General features: G+C 38.6%; 1 protein-coding gene across 1 annotated transcript in view; it reads right to left on the bottom strand.

Moving 5' to 3' along the window:
- The window catches only part of PHLPP1 (PH domain and leucine rich repeat protein phosphatase 1), a 533,157-nt gene that overhangs the window by 59,111 nt on the left and 451,067 nt on the right, over positions 1-22,979 (bottom strand). Inside the window, exons 16-17 of the mRNA XM_053714638.1 lie at positions 17,292-17,454; positions 1,041-1,171 (exon numbers count right to left, since the gene is read on the bottom strand). Coding sequence (XP_053570613.1) covers positions 1,041-1,171; positions 17,292-17,454 — 294 coding nt within the window. The remainder of the gene's footprint in view (positions 1-1,040; positions 1,172-17,291; positions 17,455-22,979) is intronic.

Here is a 22,979-nt window from a genome sequence, read left to right on the forward strand (position 1 = left end):
TCCTTTTAAGGACTATCTGCACAAACTGTCTCTAACATGAAACCCATATGTGCTTCTTATACACCACATACATTGCAATTTTGCCAAGCCAGACCTAGGAATAGCATTGGTATTTACAATACGTGACAAATAAATTCTTCAGGGTGACCTTTACAGATTAAGTGTCAAGTATTTATGGTCTAGCAATAGGCAATTTATTTTGTTTTATAAGCATTAGTGTGGTTAATGTTTAAAAGCATTTCCTTACAGTATCTATGAAATTACAGGTCTATTATGGAAGACTGTGATTTGGACTTATTAGCCTTTGGACTCCCTGATTTTACCCAATGCCACTTCTACAGTGTTTCTGTAGTAACTGTAGCCCACCTTGTGCATATTTATTCACTGCTGCAACTGTTCATAAAATGGATTAAAGGTTTTTGACATTACTATTGTTTGAGATTTGTGATTTGTTTTCTTTCCTGGACACTAGAAATTAAGCATCAGTGCAACTTCCTAAAAAATATATACAGTGTAGTAGTCTACTACTGCTCCGTAGCATTGTAGGAGAAATGAAAGTCCTAAATTATTGAACTAGCTCCTAGACTTTGTGAAGCCCTCACTTAAAAGGTGCCAAACTGATTCTCAGGATTAAATGTACCTCTTTCTCTTGGTACTTGCTAACGTTTTTAAAACTGCATAGCTCAAATGTAAAACAAGCAGCACTCTCCTGCTGCACATGCAGCCACTGATATAATAATGGTTGAATAATGTATATTTCCTTGCCCCCTCCCCATGGCATGCCCATATTACCAACACTTATGTTATTCTTCAAAGCCCATTCACTAAGAAATCGAAAACCGATGGTGCTTTGGCGATTCATTTGCATAAAATAACATATTAGTGAATTTATCATACTGTGTGTATAATGCTCCAATGTTTAGCTCTAAGGACATTTGTCAGCACTAATAAAAGTCTAATAATCATCATTATCAACACGCCCACTCTGTACTTGCTAAATGTATGAAGTGTGAGGCCTTATCTCCATTACTACTACTTACTTCAAAAGCTCAAGTGTTTTGTGGTCTAGAAGCAAACGGGCATTTCCAGTGAGGTCCAGTTCTTGCAGTTTGGGAGGCAGGTTCTCAGGCAAAGTAATTTCAGTCAGCTCATTGCAGCTCAGGTCCACACACTAGAGGAGGAACAAGACGTCTATAAGACTTCATATAGTACACTTAGGAGCAGGCTTATCATTGCCTGGACGGACAATGTTTACAGATAGTGAACCTGTCTACCCAGGATTGCAAATTGCAGGCAGCATTCACAGCCCATACTTATTGTTACATGTGCGGATTCACCCTGCTCCAGTAAAACCAACTGTGCAAAAGCAGGGCTCATCAATCACTCTGGTCTCATCAATCAATCCAACACCCCTGCACAGCCAGAGAGGGGTCAGGAAGCAGTGGTTGAAACCTCTGCTTCAAAACTATCAGTTGCAGACTCGCATGAAAGAGCATACAGCCAATAAGGGCCTTCACCTATTAACAAATGTTAAAAACATGTTGCTGAACAACAGGACATCAAATACTCAGACAAATTACCATAAAACACAAGATTAAAGTGTGTAGATGTACAAAATAAATTAATTTCCTTAATACACATAACAGTAAAGAAGGTAGAAATTCAAAAGGGTTTGTAACCCCCTTCCCCTATATAGACACCATTTATTTTAGCCTTGGATAGAGAAAGACGAACAAACAGAGTCTGAGAAGTAGTTGTGTCTTGACTGGTCTTTATATGATAATGGACATTATACATTAGATTTTTCTTTGCATAAATGTTTTGTATATGATCCATTTATACAGCCCATCTGGGAGTGTTTCTGTAACAATGTATAGTTTTGCTTTTTTTTTTTTTTTTTTAAATAACATTCTGTTGATTTTCAGACTCCTAACCAAGCCCCACAGTGTCAGATGTATACGCTCATTTACAGACTCCTGCTGGCTCCTGTTTATGTCATCTGTCTTTTAATATGCAGGGAAGGGGGGTGTATGCTATCCTTGTTTCCCATTTCACTAGGTGTCCCAGCTTAACCTCATCAACAGTGCTAAACTGGGAGCTTCTAAGTAAGTTTTTATACTTGATATTTAGATCAGTATCTGTGCATATTCTTCTTTATAGTGGTGTCTATTACATGCTGTTATATGAAAACTGATGTACACTGTCCCTTTAAAAGTATGAAGAAAATGATTTGTTGCAAGTACAATATTTTTACCTATACATGCATAATGACATTGAGAAGGGTCGCAATAAAATACAAAACAGTAAAAAACACAAAGCTGGAACAAAAGTAAGCAATAAAAACAATAATAGCTAGAACTAAACTAAATGTCACACAAAAGGTGCAGTGTTTGTGTGTGTGTGTGTATGTGTATATATATATATATATATATATATATATATATATATATATATATATATCTCTAAAAGAAAACAGCAACAGACCAGGATTTTAACCAAAACTTGTAATCAAATGTATTGACCTTTCTGGGGATATACCTCTCCTCCTTCAGAACGTTCTGAAGAAGGGGAGATATATCCCCGAAATGTCAATAAATTTGATTACAAGTTTTGGTGAAAATCCTTGTCTGTTGCCGTTTTCTTTGGATGTCTATTTATACAAGCTGAACAGCTAGGTGGTTAACCCCAGGAGGGCAGATTCATATTGGGACTTTGTTTTTATATATATATATATATATATATATATATATATATATATATATATATATATATATATATATATATATATATATATATATATATATATATACACACACACACATATACATACATGTCCACCATATGTGATATATGGTTTAATAGTTTATTAATTAGTGTCCTATTTTTTATTAACAGATGATGTAGTTGAAGTTACAAACATATTCAAAATGTTACATCATTGGCGCAGTAAAAACATGTAATAACATTAAAATAGACTTGAGTAGAGTAAAACAAAGTTCAAAATCATAACATAACATAATCAAGCAGCTCCAAATTGCATTAAAGATGTAAGGCAGTGAGGATATTTTGTTATTCATTAAATATTCTCTAGAAACTATAGTAAAGTAGGGGGATGTCAAGGGGGGGGGGTGGGGGAGAGTAGAGGAGAACATCTGAGTTAGGCCTCACTCATGTCAAAATGATCAGGTATAATTCCTAATGGAGGCTAGATAATCTTCCAAAATGAAAGAGATTGATAGGTAATCATCCAGTCTTTTAGTAAGAACAAAATATCTCTCTAATAATAGCATGGAAGAGACAATATCCCTCCACATGGCGAGGGTGGGGGAGACTGTTTCCAATGTTGTGGGATCAGGAGTTACCATTATAAATAACAGCTGGAGTCGTAGTTTACAGTTGACTTTCGGGAATTTGTTAAATAAAATAAATATTGGGTCATTAGGTAATGTAATCCCTATGACTTTTTTTATTTCTGTAATTAACTGGGACCAGAAATGAGCTATACAGGGGCAGTCCCACCAAATATGCAGGAAGGTGCCAGGGTTATTGCAAGCTCTCCAGCAATCGGGAGATGAGTTTTTAAAAATGGTGGCCAATCTGGATGGGGTAAGGTACCACCTACATAGTAGTTTGGCAATCATCTCCATAACTTGCATAGAGGATACAGATTTTGTCATATTTTGAAATATTCGAAGCCAGTACTTCTGAAGGGATGGGGTCTGTAGCTCAGATTCCCATTTACATGTGTAAGAAGGTAAGTTTCTTGAGTGATATGATAATGGTAATTTGTATGATAGTGACAAAGATCCCTCGTAAGGGAGTTGGAGTAACATAATGTTTCATAGGCTGTGAGGGGTCTGTTCTTTTTGTCAGTATGATTGTCTATGAAGTGCTTTAAATGTTGATATCTGAACCAATGGCCGAATACCTCTGTATGTAATTCTTGTAGGTCCGTATTAGATCTTATTTTACCAGACAACAAAATATTGTAGCAAGGAGCCATAGATGTTAGAGTAAGGGTATATGTTGAGTTTGGTGTATTAGGAATCGGTACGATTGGATTCCGTTTGGAGTCAGCGGTGCTGGATTTGTGGAAATGGTAGGAATTTTTGCTAGGTATTTGTCCCAAATTTTATAAGTGTCAGTTGTCAATTTTGAAGGGTGAAGGCCAAATCGCCTCTGTTGGGTGGATAACCAACAGTGACTACCCAGTTGGGTTGCTCGTGCTAAGGCATGTTCTACAGTAACCCATTCCTTATACGTTGAATTTTTACACCAGTCCATAATCCGCGTTAGGAAGACAGCCTATCTATAATATAGTGTCCTATTTTTATATAAAAGTAGATTCCATATCCCATATTTCAATTGAACATCTCCGGTGGTATGTGTATGTGTGTGTATATATAGGATGTGGAATCTACTTTTATATAAAAATAGTAATATAATAATAATAAACTATTAAACCAGATATTACATATGGTGGACATGACAGTGGAAACTGATATTACACATATTTATAGTGCTCAAGAAACATGCATACTTCTAAGCCTACCTCAGAATGTTCTTTTGGAAAGGAGCTACATTTTTACAAAGGATAGCTAGAGAAAGGTAATTTTGATAGCACAAATAAATTGACAGTTTTACAATTGTATGATGTATCTGAATTATCATAGTTTGATTTTGACATCCACTTCCCTTTAAGAGAAGCTACATAACATAATATTGGCTATACAGAATGAAAAGGGGGACAGACATAATAGCAGCCTTATTGCCCAGCAAAGAATTTCAATAAATGACAGTCATACAACTCACTATTTTGTCACAGTCATGCCCATTTTTTCAGATATGTACAGAGAGAACCAATTCTAATGTAGCAAAATATTAGGCAGGACAATTATCTTATAGTACCAGAAAGAAAACCCTTTATTCAAACTGCGTGGGACCAGGAAACGTTTGGAATTCAAAATAGTTTATCCCATTTTAAAAATAAAATTATTCCAAAATCTAGTTGGCAGAGGTCATGGAACCGAGCGTCGTCAACTTATCATTTAGGAAAAGTTTAAATTTCATAATACAGCTTATCCATGTAACTAACTGTAGTTTTATATCATATACTTTTGTGACTTACAGGCAGGGCAAATAGTAATTTTTGCTAATTTTTTTATTTTATTTAAATATTAGTGAAAGTTTGGATTTTAGTATTCCGGATTTGGGAGTTTGTACCTGTACGAATGTATTAATTCCACTACTTCAAATAAGCCGAACAAAACAAATGTAACTTTTTTGGATTTGCAAAAATATTTTTGTGACAAATGTGTTAAGAAAGAGATAATTTGGGTGTTATCAATTTTTCTTTGTTCTCTTGATATCTTTATTTGAAAAAGCAGGATTGCCGGCTCATAAGCTTACAATCCAGCTTTTTCAAATAAAGATACCAAGAGAAAGAAGAAAAATTGACAGCAGGAGTAAATTAGAAAGTTGCTTAAAATTGCATGCTCTATCTGAATCATGAAAGAAAAAAAAATTGGGTTTAGTGTCCCTTTAAGTAAGAGGAGTATTGCACTTTGCTTCTCTACTGTACTCAGTGTCCAGAATAAGTTCTGCTCCGTGGGAAAAATAAGCTAACCTTGAATGTAAACTTTGGTTATCTGAGCTGACTGCATGCCTGCTGAAGCATGAAGATAGCCGTTTGTCAAACTACTCCAATCTAAATATGGTGAGGGCAAAACACAGGAAAAAGTACTTTCTGCCAAATGTCCTGGCACATGATAGTACTTGGACTAGGAAGGTACATGGCAGGGTGTAATTCTTTATCTTGCAAAATCCAGTAGGGGACCTATTCAACAAAGGGCCCTGGTGCAAAAAATGTTATGGGTCCCCCCTAAGGTAACTCAGTAGTAAGCAAAAGTAATAATATACATAGTGGTCTGTATAATGATTTTTAGAATAGACGGACCTGCAGCCTGCTCTAATAAAAGACTCCGCTGCATTAGGATTGTACACATTCTGCACACGCCTATGTATAGACTGACTGTTATGGGCCCCCAGATGGACCTGCAGCCTGCACTAATAAAAGACTCTGCTGCATTAGGATTGTACACATTCTGCACACGCCTATGTATAGACTGACTGTTATGGGCCCCCAGATGGACCTGCAGCCTGCACTAATAAAAGACTCCGCTGCATTAGGATTGTACACATTCTGCACACGCCTATGTATAGACTGACTGTTATGGGCCCCCAGATGGACCTGCAGCCTGCACTAATAAAAGGCTCTCCTGCATTAGGATTGTACACATTCTGCACACGCCTATATATAGACTGACTGTTATGGGCCCCCAGCACAATGGTAGTTCCACCACTGGCAAAATCTCTGAAACTAAGGTCAGGTCAGTTATCTTAAAGGTACTTTAATTTCCTTACTTAAAGGAACACTTAAGTCAAAATAAAAAACTTTCATGTTTCAGCTAGAGCATGTCATTTTATACAATTTTCCCATTCACTTCCGTTATCCAAGTGTGCACAATCTTTTTATTTGCACACCAGTTCCTACTGAGCTTGTGAAAGAATTCACAGAATATACGTATATGCATTTTGTGATTGGCTGATGGCTGTGGGAAGGAAAATAGAACGAATTATGAAATTTGTCAGAAAATCTACCATTGATTTTGCACTTGCGTGCAATGCCGCCCCCTGCCTGTGCATAGTCAATTACGCGTGGGCAGGAGTTGTCAATCTCCCTGGTCGGACGAGACTGGGGAGATTGAAATTTTCCACCTAAGAGGTGGATAAGAGGATAGGAAGCAGCTGTCTGATGACCGCTGCTTCATAAATACAGACTGCAGGTTCTCTTGTGAGTCTAAGAGCAGGAGAAGGCTTGATAAATCGAGCCCTTAATACATACTGAGAAGGGCAGAGGAGAGGCTGTTAAAGCAGCACATCACACGCACCATAGAATGCATACTGAGAAGGACATATAAGCTGTTGAAAGAGACATAAAACCCACCAAAGAATAGACTCTGGGCAGGACAGAGGACAAGCTGTTTAAGCAGCACAGCAAACCCGCCTTTGAATACACCATTTGCAGGAGAGAAGACAAGCCATGGAAGAAGCACATCATACCCACCATACCCTGGGCAGGTTTAATAAGCATAGTATTGAGGTTATTCCCCATCTCACTCTAAGTAATGAGTGCCACCATCATGAAATCGATTTTTCACTACATGAGCTGATGTGTTTGCACAAGTGCAGCAACTCTCAGATACCCGCAGTGTAACCTAGGTTCCACAATGGCAGCACTCATGATTAGGAAAAGGTGCATGAATTGTATATAGTGTTTAGTGTCCCTATAAAGCAGCACATTATACCCACCGCAGAATACACTCTGGGCAGGAGAAAGACAAGTTGCTAAAACAGCACAACATACCTGCAATAGAATAAATACTGGAAAGGACAGAGGACAAGCTGTTGAAGTAGCACCTTATATACCCCCCTACACACAGACACACACACACACAGACAATACATACTGGAAATGATAGAGGACAATCTACTACAGCATATCTTACAAAAATCAAGTACACTGTTGATCACTTGAGACTCAGCTTAGCATTAGATGCCTACCAACGCATTTCAATTTTAAGGAGCAGCATTTTTGTAATACCCCCTATTAAAGGGACACTAAAGTTAAAATTAAACTTTCACGATTCAGATAGAGTATACAGTTTTACGAGACTTCCTAATTTACTTTTTTTATGTGCACATTTCTGGGGCAGTGGCTCCTACTGAGCATATGCATGAGTTAACAGTGTATAGTCTGTGATTGACAAATTGAAGGGTTTTTTTTCAAATTTGTCAGAAAAAAACATAATTTATGTAAGAACTTACCTGATAAATTCATTTCTTTCATATTAGCAAGAGTCCATGAGCTAGTGACGTATGGGATATACATTCCTACCAGGAGGGGCAAAGTTTCCCAAACCTCAAAATGCCTACAAATACACCCCTCACCACACCCACAAATCAGTTTAACGAATAGCCAAGAAGTGGGGTGATAAGAAAAAAGTGCGAAAGCATATAAAATAAGGAATTGGAATAATTGTGCTTTATACCAAAAAATCATAACCACCACAAAAAAGGGCGGGCCTCATGGACTCTTGCTAATATGAAAGAAATTAATTTATCAGGTAAGTTCTTACATAAATTATGTTTTCTTTCATGTAATTAGCAAGAGTCCATGAGCTAGTGACGTATGGGATAATGACTACCCAAGATGTGGATCTTTCCACGCAAGAGTCACTAGAGAGGGAGGGATAAAATAAAGACAGCCAATTCCTGCTGAAAATAATCCACACCCAAAATAAAGTTTAATGAAAAACATAAACAGAAGATTCAAACTGAAACCGCTGCCTGAAGTACTTTTCTACCAAAAACTGCTTCAGAAGAAGAAAATACATCAAAATGGTAGAATTTAGTAAAAGTATGCAAAGAGGACCAAGTTGCTGCTTTGCAAATCTGATCAACCGAAGCTTCATTCCTAAACGCCCAGGAAGTAGAAACTGACCTAGTAGAATGAGCTGTAATCCTTTGAGGCGGAGTTTTACCCGACTCGACATAGGCATGATGAATTAAAGATTTCAACCAAGATGCCAAAGAAATGGCAGAAGCTTTCTGGCCTTTTCTAGAACCGGAAAAGATAACAAATAGACTAGAAGTCTTTCGGAAAGACTTAGTAGCTTCAACATAATATTTCAAAGCTCTAACAACATCCAAAGAATGCAACGATTTCTCCTTAGAATTCTTAGGATTAGGACATAATGAGGGAACCACAATTTCTCTACTAATGTTGTTGGAATTCACAACCTTAGGTAAAAATTCAAAAGAAGTTCGCAACACTGCCTTATCCTGATGAAAAATCAGAAAAGGAGACTCACAAGAAAGAGCAGATAATTCAGAGACTCTTCTGGCAGAAGAGATCGCCAAAAGGAACAAAACTTTCCAAGAAAGTAATTTAATGTCCAATGAATGCATGGGTTCAAAAGGAGGAGCTTGAAGAGCCCCCAGAACCAAATTCAAACTCCAAGGAGGAGAAATTGACTTAATGACAGGTTTTATACGAACCAAAGCTTGTACAAAACAATGAATATCAGGAAGATTAGCAATCTTTCTGTGAAAAAGAACAGAAAGAGCAGAGATTTGTCCTTTCAAAGAACTTGCGGATAAACCTTTATCTAAACCATCCTGAAGAAACTGTAAAATTCTCGGAATTCTAAAAGAATGCCAAGAAAAATGATGAGAAAGACACCAAGAAATATAAGTCTTCCAGACTCTATAATATATCTCTCTAGATACAGATTTACGAGCCTGTAACATAGTATTAATCACAGAGTCAGAGAAACCTCTTTGACCAAGAATCAAGCGTTCAATCTCCATACCTTTAAATTTAAGGATTTGAGATCCTGATGGAAAAAAGGACCTTGCGACAGAAGGTCTGGTCTTAGCGGAAGAGTCCACGGATGGCAAGAGGCCATCCGGACAAGATCTGCATACCAAAACCTGTGAGGCCATGCCGGAGCTACCAGCAGAACGAGCATTCCTTCAGAATCTTGGAGATTACTCTTGGAAGAAGAACTAGAGGCGGAAAGATATAGGCAGGATGATACTTCCAAGGAAGTGATAATGCATCCACTGCTTCCGCCTGAGGATCCCGGGATCTGGACAGATACCTGGGAAGTTTCTTGTTTAGATGAGACGCCATCAGATCTATTTCTGGAAGCTCCCACATTTGAACAATCTGAAGAAATACCTCTGGGTGAAGAGACCATTCGCCCGGATGAAACGTTTGGCGACTGAGATAATCCGCTTCCCAATTGTCTATACCTGGGATATGAACCGCAGAGATTAGACAGGAGCTGGATTCCGCCCAAACCAGAATTTCGAGATACTTCTTTCATAGCCAGAGGACTGTGAGTCCCTCCTTGATGATTGATGTATGCCACAGTTGTGACATTGTCTGTCTGAAAACAAATGAACGATTCTCTCTTCAGAAGAGGCCAAGACTGAAGAGCTCTGAAAATTGCACGGAGTTCCAAAATATTGATCGGTAATCTCACCTCCTGAGATTCCCAAACTCCTTGTGCCGTCAGAGATCCCCACACAGCTCCCCAACCTGTAAGACTTGCATCTGTTGAAATTACAGTCCAGGTCGGAAGAACAAAAGAAGCCCCCTGAATTAAACAATGGTGATCTGTCCACCACGTTAGAGAGTGTCGTACAATCGGTTTTAAAGATATTAATTGAGATATCTTTGTGTAATCCCTGCACCATTGATTCAGCATACAGAGCTGAAGAGGTCGCATGTGAAAACGAGCAAAGGGGATCGCGTCCGATGCAGCAGTCATAAGACCTAGAATTTCCATGCATAAGGCTACCGAAGGGAATAATTGTGACTGAAGGTTTCGACAAGCTGAAATCAATTTTAGACGTCTCTTGTCTGTCAAAGACAGAGTCATGGACACTGAATCTATCTGGAAACCCAGAAAGGTTACCCTTGTCTGAGGAATCAATGAACTTTTTAGTGAATTGATCCTCCAACCATGATCTTGAAGAAACAACACAAGTCGATTCGTATGAGATTCTGCTAAATGTAAAGACTGAGCAAGTACCAAGATATCGTCCAAATAAGGAAATACCACAATACCCTGTTCTCTGATTACAGACAGAAGGGCACCGAGAACCTTTGTAAAAATTCTTGGAGCTGTAGCTAGGCCAAACGGCAGAGCCACAAACTGGTAATGCTTGTCCAGAAAAGAGAATCTCAGGAACTGATAATGATCTGGATGAATCGGATTATGCAGATATGCATCCTGTAAATCTATTGTGGACATATAATGCCCTTGTTGAACAAAAGGCAAGATAGTCCTTACAGTTACCATTTTGAACGTTGGTATCCTTACATAACGATTCAATATTTTTAGATCCAGAACTGGTCTGAAGGAATTCTCCTTCTTTGGTACAATGAAGAGATTCGAATAAAACCCCAGCCCCTGTTCCAGAACTGGAACTGGCATAATTACTCCAGCCAACTCTAGATCTGAAACACATTTCAGAAATGCTTGAGCTTTCACTGGATTTACTGGGACCCGGGAAAGAAAAAATCTCTTTGCAGGAGGTCTTATCTTGAAACCAATTCTGTACCCTTCTGAAACAATGTTCTGAATCCAAAGATTGTGAACAGAATTGATCCAAATTTCTTTGAAAAAACGTAACCTGCCCCCTACCAGCTGAGCTGGAATGAGGGCCGCACCTTCATGTGGACTTAGAAGCTGGCTTTGCTTTTCTAGAAGGCTTGGATTTATTCCAGACTGGAGATGGTTTCCAAACTGAAACTGCTCCTGAGGATGAAGGATCAGGTTTTTGTTCTTTGTTGAAACGAAAGGAACGAAAATGATTATTAGCCCTGTTTTTACCCTTAGATTTTTTATCCTGTGGTAAAAAAGTTCCTTTCCCACCAGTAACAGTTGAGATAATAGAATTCAACTGAGAACCAAATAATTTGTTACCCTGGAAAGAAATGGAAAGTAGAGTCGATTTAGAAGACATATCAGCATTCCAAGTTTTAAGCCATAAAGCTCTTCTAGCTAAAATAGCTAGAGACATAAACCTGACATCAACTCTGATAATATCAAAAATGGCATCACAGATAAAATTATTAGCATGTTGAAGAAGAATAATAATATTATGAGAATCATGATCTGTTACTTGTTGCGCTAAAGTTTCCAACCAAAAAGTTGAAGCTGCAGCAACATCAGCCAATGATATAGCAGGTCTAAGAAGATTACCTGAACACAGATAAGCTTTTCTTAGAAAGGATTCAATTTTCCTATCTAAAGGATCCTTAAAGGAAGTACCATCTGACGTAGGAATAGTAGTACGTTTAGCAAGGGTAGAAATAGCCCCATCAACTTTAGGGATTTTGTCCCAAAATTCTAATCTGTCAGACGGCACAGGATATAATTGCTTAAATTCCATTTTAAATAAATATGAAGATTTATCAGCATCAACCTCTGAGACAGAATCCTCTGAACCAGAAGAGTCATTAGAATCAGAATGATGATGTTCATTTAAAAATTCATCTGTATAAAGAGAAGTTTTAAAAGATTTTTTATGTTTACTAGAAGGAGGAATAACAGACATAGCCTTCTTGATGGATTCAGAAACAAAATCTCTTATGTTATCAGGAACATTCTGAACATTAGATGTTGATGGAACTGCAACAGGTAATGGTACATTACTAAAGGAAATATTATCTGCATTAACAAGTTTGTCATGACAATTAATACAAACAACAGCTGGAGGAACAGCTACCAAAAGTTTACAGCAGATACACTTAGCTTTGGTAGTTCCAGCACCAGACAGCGATTTTCCTGAAGTATCTTCTGACTCAGATGCAACGTGAGACATCTTGCAATATGTAAGAGAAAAAAACAACATATAAAGCAAAATTGATCAAATTCCTTAAATGACAGTTTCAGGAATGGGAAAAAATGCCAAGGAACAAGCTTCTAGCAACCAGAAGCAAAGAAAAATGAGACTTAAATAATGTGGAGACAAAAGCGACGCCCATATTTATTTAGCGCCAAATAAGACGCCCACATTATTTGGCGCCTAAATGCTTTTGGCGCCAAAAATGACGCCACGTCCGGAACGCCGACATTTTTGGCTTAAAAGAACGTCAAAAATGACGCAACTTACGGCGACACGTATGACGCCGGAAACAGAAAAGATTTTTTGCGCCAAAAAAGTCAGCGCCAAGAATGACGCAATAAAATGAAGCATTTTCAGCCCCCGCGAGCCTAACAGCCCACAGGGAAAAAAGTCAAATTTTTTAAGGTAAGAAAAATAATTGATTCAAGTGCATTATCCCAAATATGAAACTGACTGTCTGAAAATAAGGAATGTTGAACATCCTGAGTCAAGGCAAATAAATGTTTGAATACATATATTTAGAACTTTATTAAAAAAGTGCCCAACCATAGCTTAGAGTGTCACAGAAAATAAGACTTACTTACCCCAGGACACTCATCTACATGTTTGTAGAAAGCCAAACCAGTACTGAAACGAAAATCAGCAGAGGTAATGGTATATATATATATATATATATATATATATAAGAGTATATCGTCAATCTGAAAAGGGAGGTAAGAGATGAATCTCTACGACCGATAACAGAGAACCTATGAAATAGACCCCGTAGAAGGAGATCATTGAATTCAAACAGGCAATACTCTCCTCACATCCCTCTGACATTCACTGCACGCTGAGAGGAAAACCGGGCTCCAACCTGCTGCGGAGCGCATATCAACGTAGAATCTAGCACAAACTTACTTCACCACCTCCATAGGAGGCAAAGTTTGTAAAACTGATTTGTGGGTGTGGTGAGGGGTGTATTTGTAGGCATTTTGAGGTTTGGGAAACTTTGCCCCTCCTGGTAGGAATGTATATCCCATACGTCACTAGCTCATGGACTCTTGCTAATTACATGAAAGAAATAATAATCTAGTTTTCCTTAGAAATTCAGAGAAAGTGCTATGATGTGTCTATTGATTATGCAATTATATTGTATTTAATGTTGCTTTAAGCAGATTTATGACTAGCTTTACTGTACAGTCTACCAACAGAGCATACAGCAGTAGGTTCACAGCTCGAGACAGCTTAGCGTGTGTGCAGTGTCACATGCTGTGTGTTATTGGCAACACAAAGTGTTTTCACATTAACTAAAGCTATATGTTACGCAAGTCAAGCAGCAAAACTTATCACTAAACATTTGATAATGTAACAAGATATGAGAGAGAAAAAGAGATATGATAGTTTTAAACTCTTATTTTTTTTCTAATGGGATAAATTTTCCACAGGAGATTTTTAAGCTGTGCCATACTCAAGAGTCATAGAATCTGATGTCAGCTGCACCTATATGACATTGCCCATACTTATAAGCATCCCTGACAATAATAAGGCTTATTTAGACAAAAACAAATATATATTTATTTACCTAAAGGGCAAAAATCCAGGAGAGGGACATACATGGGGCATCAGTGCCCCTTTCTTGGACAGTTGGACACCCATGTTGACATGTTTTTATATATATATATGTGTGTGAATGCATAATAAAGATGAAGGGCAACATTTATAATGATTCCATGTAAAGAATATGTCCACCTTCCAAATGCCATTTGCGATGCTGCACCACGTGGCAAAATTTAACATTGCACAAGAGCTTTCTTTTGTAATGTCGCTCCATGCTCTTTCACAACCAACTGCGCAAGAGCAGAACACGTGAATCACCCAGAACAAGCGAGTGCCGGGCTTATTGAGCTTGCCACCTCTGGGTGAAGAGGCAAAAGAAGCAGTGTCTGAATCTTAAATTTGTGTCTGCTTCCACATAGTTTCAAAAGCTGCAAATGCAACTTAATAAATGTACCCATTGAGGCTGCTAGGATCTCTGTCTCTCAAAAACAAACATTAAACTCATAGAAGTTCTATCACCCATAAGAAAAAGCACTATTAAAACATGATAAAAGATGATTTTGCTGCATGAAAATAGATGAAATGAAAAACCTCAAATTGATAAGGACAACTATCGCTGGCACATACCACAAGCATACTAGAAAAGCATATAGACTTTACAATGCCTCATTTACATGCAGCAAACCCTTCAAAAGATCAGGGAGGAATGTAACGGATATTGCTTTAAATAGACATTGCACTCACAACATTTCTATAATGCATATAGAGAAAGTAGCAGTAACACACGTCAATATATTTTTTGCCCATAAAATACTGAGTTCATTTCAATTTAAAACTAACACTGCAAAAGCCTCTGCTTTACTGGTGGAGAGAGACACGCCTCTGTCTAAAAACATAAAAGAAAAAAGATATATATTTTGAAATACCCTCTTTTAGATTAAGTAGAAAACGTGCCTACTACAATGCCCCTTTAAGCAAAATGTGTAGTCTCCAGCAAATAAGTGAACTTATATGAAGGGAGAATTAAGACTTATTTTTTAAAAAAACATAATAGAAACCATTTTAGAAGCCATAGGGAACACTGTATAAGCAAGTGCTCCAGGAATTTCCCCCACTCCTTTCTAGTCTAATCTCATACACAATATTTTATAGCACCATGACTATTTTTTTTATTTTTAGTAAAGTTTATTACACAATATCTACTAAATGAATCAGTGCTATATCATGGCTCTTTTCACGGCAGATGTTGATAGAGTTTACACAGTGTGCTGTGTATACACAACATACTACAGCTATATATAGCTACCACCCACATGACTGATGAATGCACTTGATGCATTAATAATGGAAACAAATGCTCACGATGCCATTCTAAAATCATACAAACACACACATAGTAAAGACTGTGCAGGACCTGGGGGGGCTTTGCTGCTGAGGGGGAACGATCTTTAAATAACTTGTGCAGATTTCTATTTGGCAGAAATGAGACTGAACAGAAGTGACTTTTGTTCCCAGTACAAGAGGCTGAGGGGGGAACATTAAAGTATGCGGCTTCTATAATATTAGCTGTGGAGCGTTAGTAGCCTGCAGCTGATTCTCATTTTACTCCAAAGGAAAGAAATGTTGGGAAACCAGCTCAGAGGACTGACCTTGGACATAATGAAAATTGGTGTCAGAACAATATCGGAGGAGCTTTGCACAAGTACTAGAAGCAGCGATTTCCCTCTCACAATCAAATCCATTGCTCTGTGCACCAATTGCACAATCCACGATCATCTGCTGGAGGCACTGTACGGCTTTGCTAAGAAATGACAAATCTAGATATCTGAGAAACTAACCAGATATTGCTCTATTGTAACAAGCTCTGCATACCGTCCACATACACAATCTGCTAATTCCACCCAAACCCTTATATGTGGCGCAGAACTAATTATATATTGTTTTCTCTCTCTATCAATGGTTTAACACATTGATTGCCAGAAAAAAAAAAGCAAAAATGAACCCTTAATCTTTCCGAGGAGGGTGTCCATTGGTCACACAGCACACTAATCCAGAATTATCCTTTTAATTGTAGGAAAAAAGACTGGAATTGTAGTTCCCACGTTCACATTGAGACTATTAAACCTGCGTACAACTCACAATGCAGGCAGCTACAGGGTACCTAACCCAGATGCCACGGCCACTTTTTGAAGTGCTACTGTATCATACAGCAGTGAATTTGTTAAGTTCTTCTCTAAATTATTATATTTTTATACTTTGTCAAAAAAAAAAAGTATAGAAAATATTAAGTCAGTTAGTTGGACAATAAGACTAATGTCAAAAAGACTAATTAAAAAACAAACACTTTTTAGATAGTAGGTAAAAAGCAAACACACACAAATTGCTAGGGGAAACAAATAATGACATACAATACCTTTTGGCATATGTAAATAGATTAGGAGCAACACAATAGAATCCCAGATTGCACGTAGTGCTTCACTGCTAACTTTACTTGGACCCTATTGTGGGAGATGTGTAGTGGTATATACTACACAGCAATGACCTGCTGAGAACTGGGATATACAATTTGTACCAGACTTCCTGGTATACCACTAATGAGTGCAAGAAAAGTATCTTTGTTTAAAGACTTACACCAACAATCCCATATTAAAAAACGTTTATGGGCTAATCTTAATATTTTACTGGAACTTTTGAAAGGGACAAGAAAACCAAAAATTTGCTTTAGGGATTCAGGTAGAGCATGCAATTTTAACGAACTATACAATTTACTTATATTATCAAATTTGCTTCATTCCTTGTTGAGGGAGCAACAACTTGCCACCAGGAGCTTGCTAAATACATCTGGTGAACCAATTACAAAAATCTTATATGTGCAACCATCAATCAGCAACTAGCTCCCGCCAGTGCATTGCTGGTCCTGAGCCGACCTAAGTATGATTTTCAACAAACAATATCAAAAGAACAAGGTAATTTAGCTAAGAATGAACTATTGTTAAAAATAGCATGCTCTATTATCAATGATGGCTAAACTTGGCACCCAGATATTTTAAAACTACATTTCCCATGATGCTTCGAAATTCTGCAGTCTAGTTGAGCATCATGGGAATTGTAGTTTCCCAACATCTGGGGTGCCAAGGTTAGTTTTCACTGCTCTATATAAACCAGTTTTATTCTGACTTAACTGTTCCTTTAAGCTCAAACTTAGTGTAAGATTTGGGAGATTATGTAGTTTCACTAGAATACATAAACAGTAAAAGAATATTGACCTTAACTTCTGCAAGTTGCATCACTTCAGGGAAGACTTCCAGGCAGTTTGAATGAGCAACAACAGTGTGCATGCGCCTGCAGTTCATGATTGTGGTTGGTATGGCTTTTAGCTTGTTCCCACTGATGTCAATCTCTTCCAGTTCCTCTAGTTTGGCCATTTTACTGTATAAAGAAAATAAAAGGTTTAATCACAAAAGAAGACAAAACAACTGTACAAATACACATCAGATTTGTGCTATTACCAATCTATTACCAATAATGGCTCATAAAGAATTCGAACAAACAAGATTTATTCTTATTATTGCTGCTACTGCTACTATTCCAGTCAAAACTGAAATGTACATTACATTTTAAATAAAAGCATTTTTGCAAAGTTTGTATTAGCAAAAAAAAAAAAAAAGTCAGTTTTTGTACATGTGCAGCGTATTCAGTATCTGGATATGATCCATACACTAGGCATTTTAAACTGTATATTTGCTTAGGGAGCTGGCAGCGGCTTGTATCATGTAAAAGGAAATTTATGCTTACCTGATAAATTGATTTCTTCTATGATACGACAAGTCCACGGATTCATCCTTACTTGTTGGATATTATCCCCCTGCTAACAGGAAGTGGCAAAGAGCACCACAGCAGAGCTGTATATATAGCTCCTCCCTTCTCTCCACCCCCAGTCATTCGACCAAAGGTATAGGAAGAGAAAAGAAAAGAAAAGCTAAAAGGTGAAGAGGCGACTGAAGTTTTGAATATAAAAATATAATCTGTCTAATATGACAGGGAGGGCCGTGGACTCGTCATATCGTAGAAGAAATCAATTTATCAGGTAAGCATAAATTTCCTTTACTTCTACTAGATACGACGAGTCCACGGATTCATCCATACTTGTGGGATACAATACCAAAGCTACAGGACACGGATGAACGGGAGGGACAAGACAGATACCTAAACAGAAGGCACCACTGCTTGAAGAACTTTTCTCCCAAAAACAATCTCAAAAGAAGCAAAAGTATCAAATTTGTAAAATTTGGAAAAAGTATGAAGGGAGGACCAAGTCGCAGCCTTACAAATCTGTTCAACAGAAGCATCGTTTTTAAAAGCCCATGTGGAAGCCACCGCTCTAGTAGAATGAGCTGTAATCTTTTCAGGAGGCTGCTGTCCAGCAGTCTCGTATGCCAAACGGATGATGCTTTTCAGCCAAAAAGAAAGAGAGGTAGTCGTAGCTTTTTGACCCCTACGCTTTCCAGAATAAACAACAAATAGAGAAGATGTTTGACGGAAATCCTTGGTCGCTTGTAAGTAAAACTTCAAGGCACGAACCACGTCCAGATTATGTAACAGACGCTCCTTCTTAGAAGAAGGATTAGGACATAGAGAAGGAACAACAATTTCCTGATTAATATTCTTATTCTTATTTGAAACAACCTTAGGAAGGAATCCAGCTTTAGTACGCAAAACCACCTTATAAGATAAGGCGAGTCGCAATGTAATGCAGAAAGCTCAGAAACTCTTCGAGTAGAAGAGATAGCAACTAAAAACAAAACTTTCCAAGATAAAAGCTTAATATCTATGGAATGCATAGGTTCAAACGGAACCCCTTGAAGAACATTTAGAACTAAATTCAAACTCCATGGTGGAGCAACAGGTTTAAAGCGTGATAGGTGGAGAAAGCGCCTACTTTGTACCTCAGCCCGGGATAAGGTGCACCTAGCTGACACCGAGAGGCAAACTAAATTGAGGAGATAGCCCAGGCGCCTACCAAAAGGAGGCAGGTACTAAAACAATCGAGGGTGTTGAAACTGATCTGATTAAAAATTCAATTTAATTACAAAAATGACATAAAATACATACTAACATGGATCCATGAAAGCTAACAATAATAAGTTGAGATAGTAGACAATATAAAAACATAAACAATGAAAGCGACAATATGCAGAATTCAATATAAAATCATCACAGTGTTGGTGGCTGGTGAGAGGTAGGTACGCTAACTGAACTGTGTAAAGCTCTGATGCGGTGCAAGGTAATGTGGATAAAGAGGGGGGGTCCTTCCGCCCTTGTGTATCAAATAGGTGTTGGAGAATAATGAGGAAATTGTGTAAAAGAAATAGAAATGAGAATAAAAATAGAATGTCGGATTTACTTAAAAACAGACATGAAGTGACATAGAAAATCAATCTCAAATATAAAAAATAAAATTGTGTACGTGGTTAAACGTATCTAACTTGGTCCAAATATAATGGTGGAAACGTTATAACTCCAAAGTGAAAAATGGTAGTGTCCAAATAAACAAAAATTGAGTGGTGGTCTCCAAATGAAAAAATGGAAAAATGAAAAAATGTAAAAAAGTAAAAAAAGTGAAAAAGTGTGAAGGTGTCCAAAAAAATCCAAAAATCAAATAATCGAATAGTCAATCCAAAGTGGTGGTATCAAAAAGAAAAAAAGGATAAAAAAGATAAAGTTACGTGCACTGTCCACAACAGATAAAGTTACAGTTACGTGCACTGTCCACAACAGACAGTGTCTGCTGTGTAACTTGATTGTAGGGATCACCACTACGGTGTGTGTTGCTAATAGGGCTTGGGGTGTGACGATCTCTTCCGTCTGCTAGTGCAACTCTTTCACTCGAAACGTCCTTTAGCGGGAAGCAACAAGCAGTTACCACGTTTCAAAACAATAAGAAAAAAAAAGTGGACACTACCATTTTTCACTTTGGAGTTATAACGTTTCCACCATTATATTTGGACCAAGTTAGATACGTTTAACCACGTACACAATTTTATTTTTTATTTTTTATATTTGAGATTGATTTTCTATGTCACTTCATGTCTGTTTTTAAGTAAATCCGACATTCTATTTTTATTCTCATTTCTATTTCTTTTACACAATTTCCTCATTATTCTCCAACACCTATTTGATACACAAGGGCGGAAGGACCCCCCCCCCTCTTTATCCACATTACCTTGCACCGCATCAGAGCTTTACACAGTTCAGTTAGCGTACCTACCTCTCACCAGCCACCAACACTGTGATGATTTTATATTGAATTCTGCATATTGTCGCTTTCATTGTTTATGTTTTTATATTGTCTACTATCTCAACTTATTATTGTTAGCTTTCATGGATCCATGATAGTATGTATTTTATGTCATTTTTGTAATTAAATTGAATTTTTAATCGGAGCAACAGGTTTAAACACAGGCTTGATTCTGACTAAAGCCTGACAAAAGGACTGAACGTCTGGGACATCCGCCAGACGCTTGTGAAGTAAAATTGACAAAGCAGAAATTTGTCCCTTTAAGGAACTAGCTGATAATCCCTTCTCCAATCCTTCTTGGAGAAAGGACAAAATCCTAGGAATCCTAACCCTACTCCATGAGTAGCCCTTGGATTCGCACCAATAAAGATATTTACGCCATATCTTATGGTAAATTTTCCTAGTGACAGGCTTCCGAGCCTGAATCAAGGTATCAATAACCGACTCAGAGTATCCCCGCTTAGATAAAATCAAGCGTTCAATCTCCAGGCAGTCAGCTGCAGAGAATTTGGATGTTGGAACGGACCTTGAATGAGAAGATCCTGTCTCAGTGGCAGTTTCCACGGTGGCAGAGATGACATTTCCACTAGATCTGCATATCAACTCCTGAGTGGCCACGCAGGCGCTATCAAGATTACTGAAGCCCTCTCCTGTTTGATTCTGGCAATCAGACGAGGCAGAAGAGGAAAGGGAGGAAACACATAAGCCAGGTTGAACGACCAAGGTACTGCTAGAGCATCTATCAGTACTGCTTGGGGATCCCTTGATCTGGATCCGTAACAAGGAAGTTTGGCATTCTGACGAGATGCCATCAGATCCAATTCCGGTGTGCCCCATTGACGAATCAATGCCGCAAACACCTCCGTATGGAGCTCCCACTCCCCCGGATGAAAAGTCTGACGACTTCCGCTTCCCAGTTCTCTACTCCTGGGATGTAGATTGCTGATAGATGGCAAGAGTGAGTCTCTGCCCATCGAATTATCTTGGAAACCTCTATCATCGCTAGAGAACTCTTTGTTCCCCCTTGATGATTGATATTTGCTACAGTCATGATATTGTCCGACTGGAATCTTATGAATTTGGCCAAAGCCAACTGAGGCCACGCTTGAAGCGTGTTCAATATTGCTCTCAGTTCTAGAATATTGATTGGTAGTAGTGACTTCTCCTGAGTCCAAACACCCTGAGCCTTCAGGGAATTCCAGACTGCACCCTAGCCCAAGAGGCTGGCGTCCGTCGTCACTATGACCCATGCTGGTCTGCGGAAGCACATTCCCTGGGACAGATGATCCTGTGACAACCACCAAAGAAGAGAGTCTCCGGTCTCTAGATCCAGATTTATCTGAGGAGATAAATCTGCATAATCCCCATTCAACTGTTTGAGAATGCATAGCTGCAGTGGTCTGAGTTGTAAGCGAGCAAACGGAACGATGTCCATTGCCGCTACCATTAATCCAATGACCTCCATACACTGCGCCACTGATGGCCGAGGAGTGGACTGAAGTGCCCGGCACGTGGTTAAGATCTTTGACTTTCTGACCTCCGTCAGAAATATTTTCATGTCTACCAAGTCTATCAGAGTTCCTAGGAATGGAACTCTTGTCAGTGGAACTAGTGAACTCTCTTGTATATTCACCTTCCACCCGTGAGTTCTTAGAAAAGCCAACACGATGTCCGTGTGAGATTTGGCTAGCTGGTAAGTTGACGCCTGAATCAAAATATCGTCCAGATAGGGCACCACTGCTATGCCCCGCGGCCTTAGAACCGCCAGAAGGGACCCTAGCACCTTTGTGAAGATTCTAGGAGCTGTGGCCAACCCGAAAGGAAGGGCCACAAACTGGTAGTGTTTGTCCAGGAAGGCGAACCTGAGAAACTGGTGATGATCTCTGTGGATAGGAATGTGAAGATACGCATCCTTTAAGTCCATGGTAGTCATATATTGACCCTCCTGGATCATTGGTAAAATAGTTCGAATGGTCTCCATCTTGAACGATGGGACTCTGAGAAATTTGTTTAGGCATTTGAGATCTAAAATCGGTCAGAAGGTTCCCTCTTTTTTGGGAACCACGAACAGATTTGAATAAAACCTCTGTTCTAGTTTTGGAACTGGGCAGATTACACCCATGGTATATAGGTCTTTTACACAGCGTAAGAACGCCTCTCTTTTTGTCTGATCTACAGACAAACGTGAAAGATGAAATCTCCCTCTTGGGAGAAAATCCTTGAATTCTAGTCGATACCCCTGGGTCACGATTTCTAATGCCCAAGGATCCTGAACGTCCCTTGCCCAAGCCTGAGCGAAGAGAGAAAGTCTGTCCCCTACTAGATCCGGTCCCGGATCAGGGGCTGCCCCTTCATGCTGTCTTGGTAGCAGCAGCGGGCTTCTTGGCCTGTTTACCTTTATTCCAGGTCTGGTTAGGTCTCCAGACTGACTTGGATTGTTCAAAATTCCCCTTCTGCTTTGTGGCGGAGGAGGAAGTAGAGGGTCCACCTTTAAAGTTTCGAAAGGAACGAAAATTATTTTGTTTGGCCCTCATTTTAACCATCTTGTCCTGAGGAAGGGCATGACCTTTACCTTCAGTAATGTCGGAAATGATCTCCTTTAGTTCAGGCCCGAATAGGGTCTTACCTTTGAAAGGAATAGCTAACAGCTTAGATT

This window comes from Bombina bombina, chromosome 5 (assembly GCF_027579735.1).
Source record: "Bombina bombina isolate aBomBom1 chromosome 5, aBomBom1.pri, whole genome shotgun sequence".
Taxonomy (NCBI): Eukaryota; Metazoa; Chordata; class Amphibia; order Anura; family Bombinatoridae; genus Bombina; species Bombina bombina.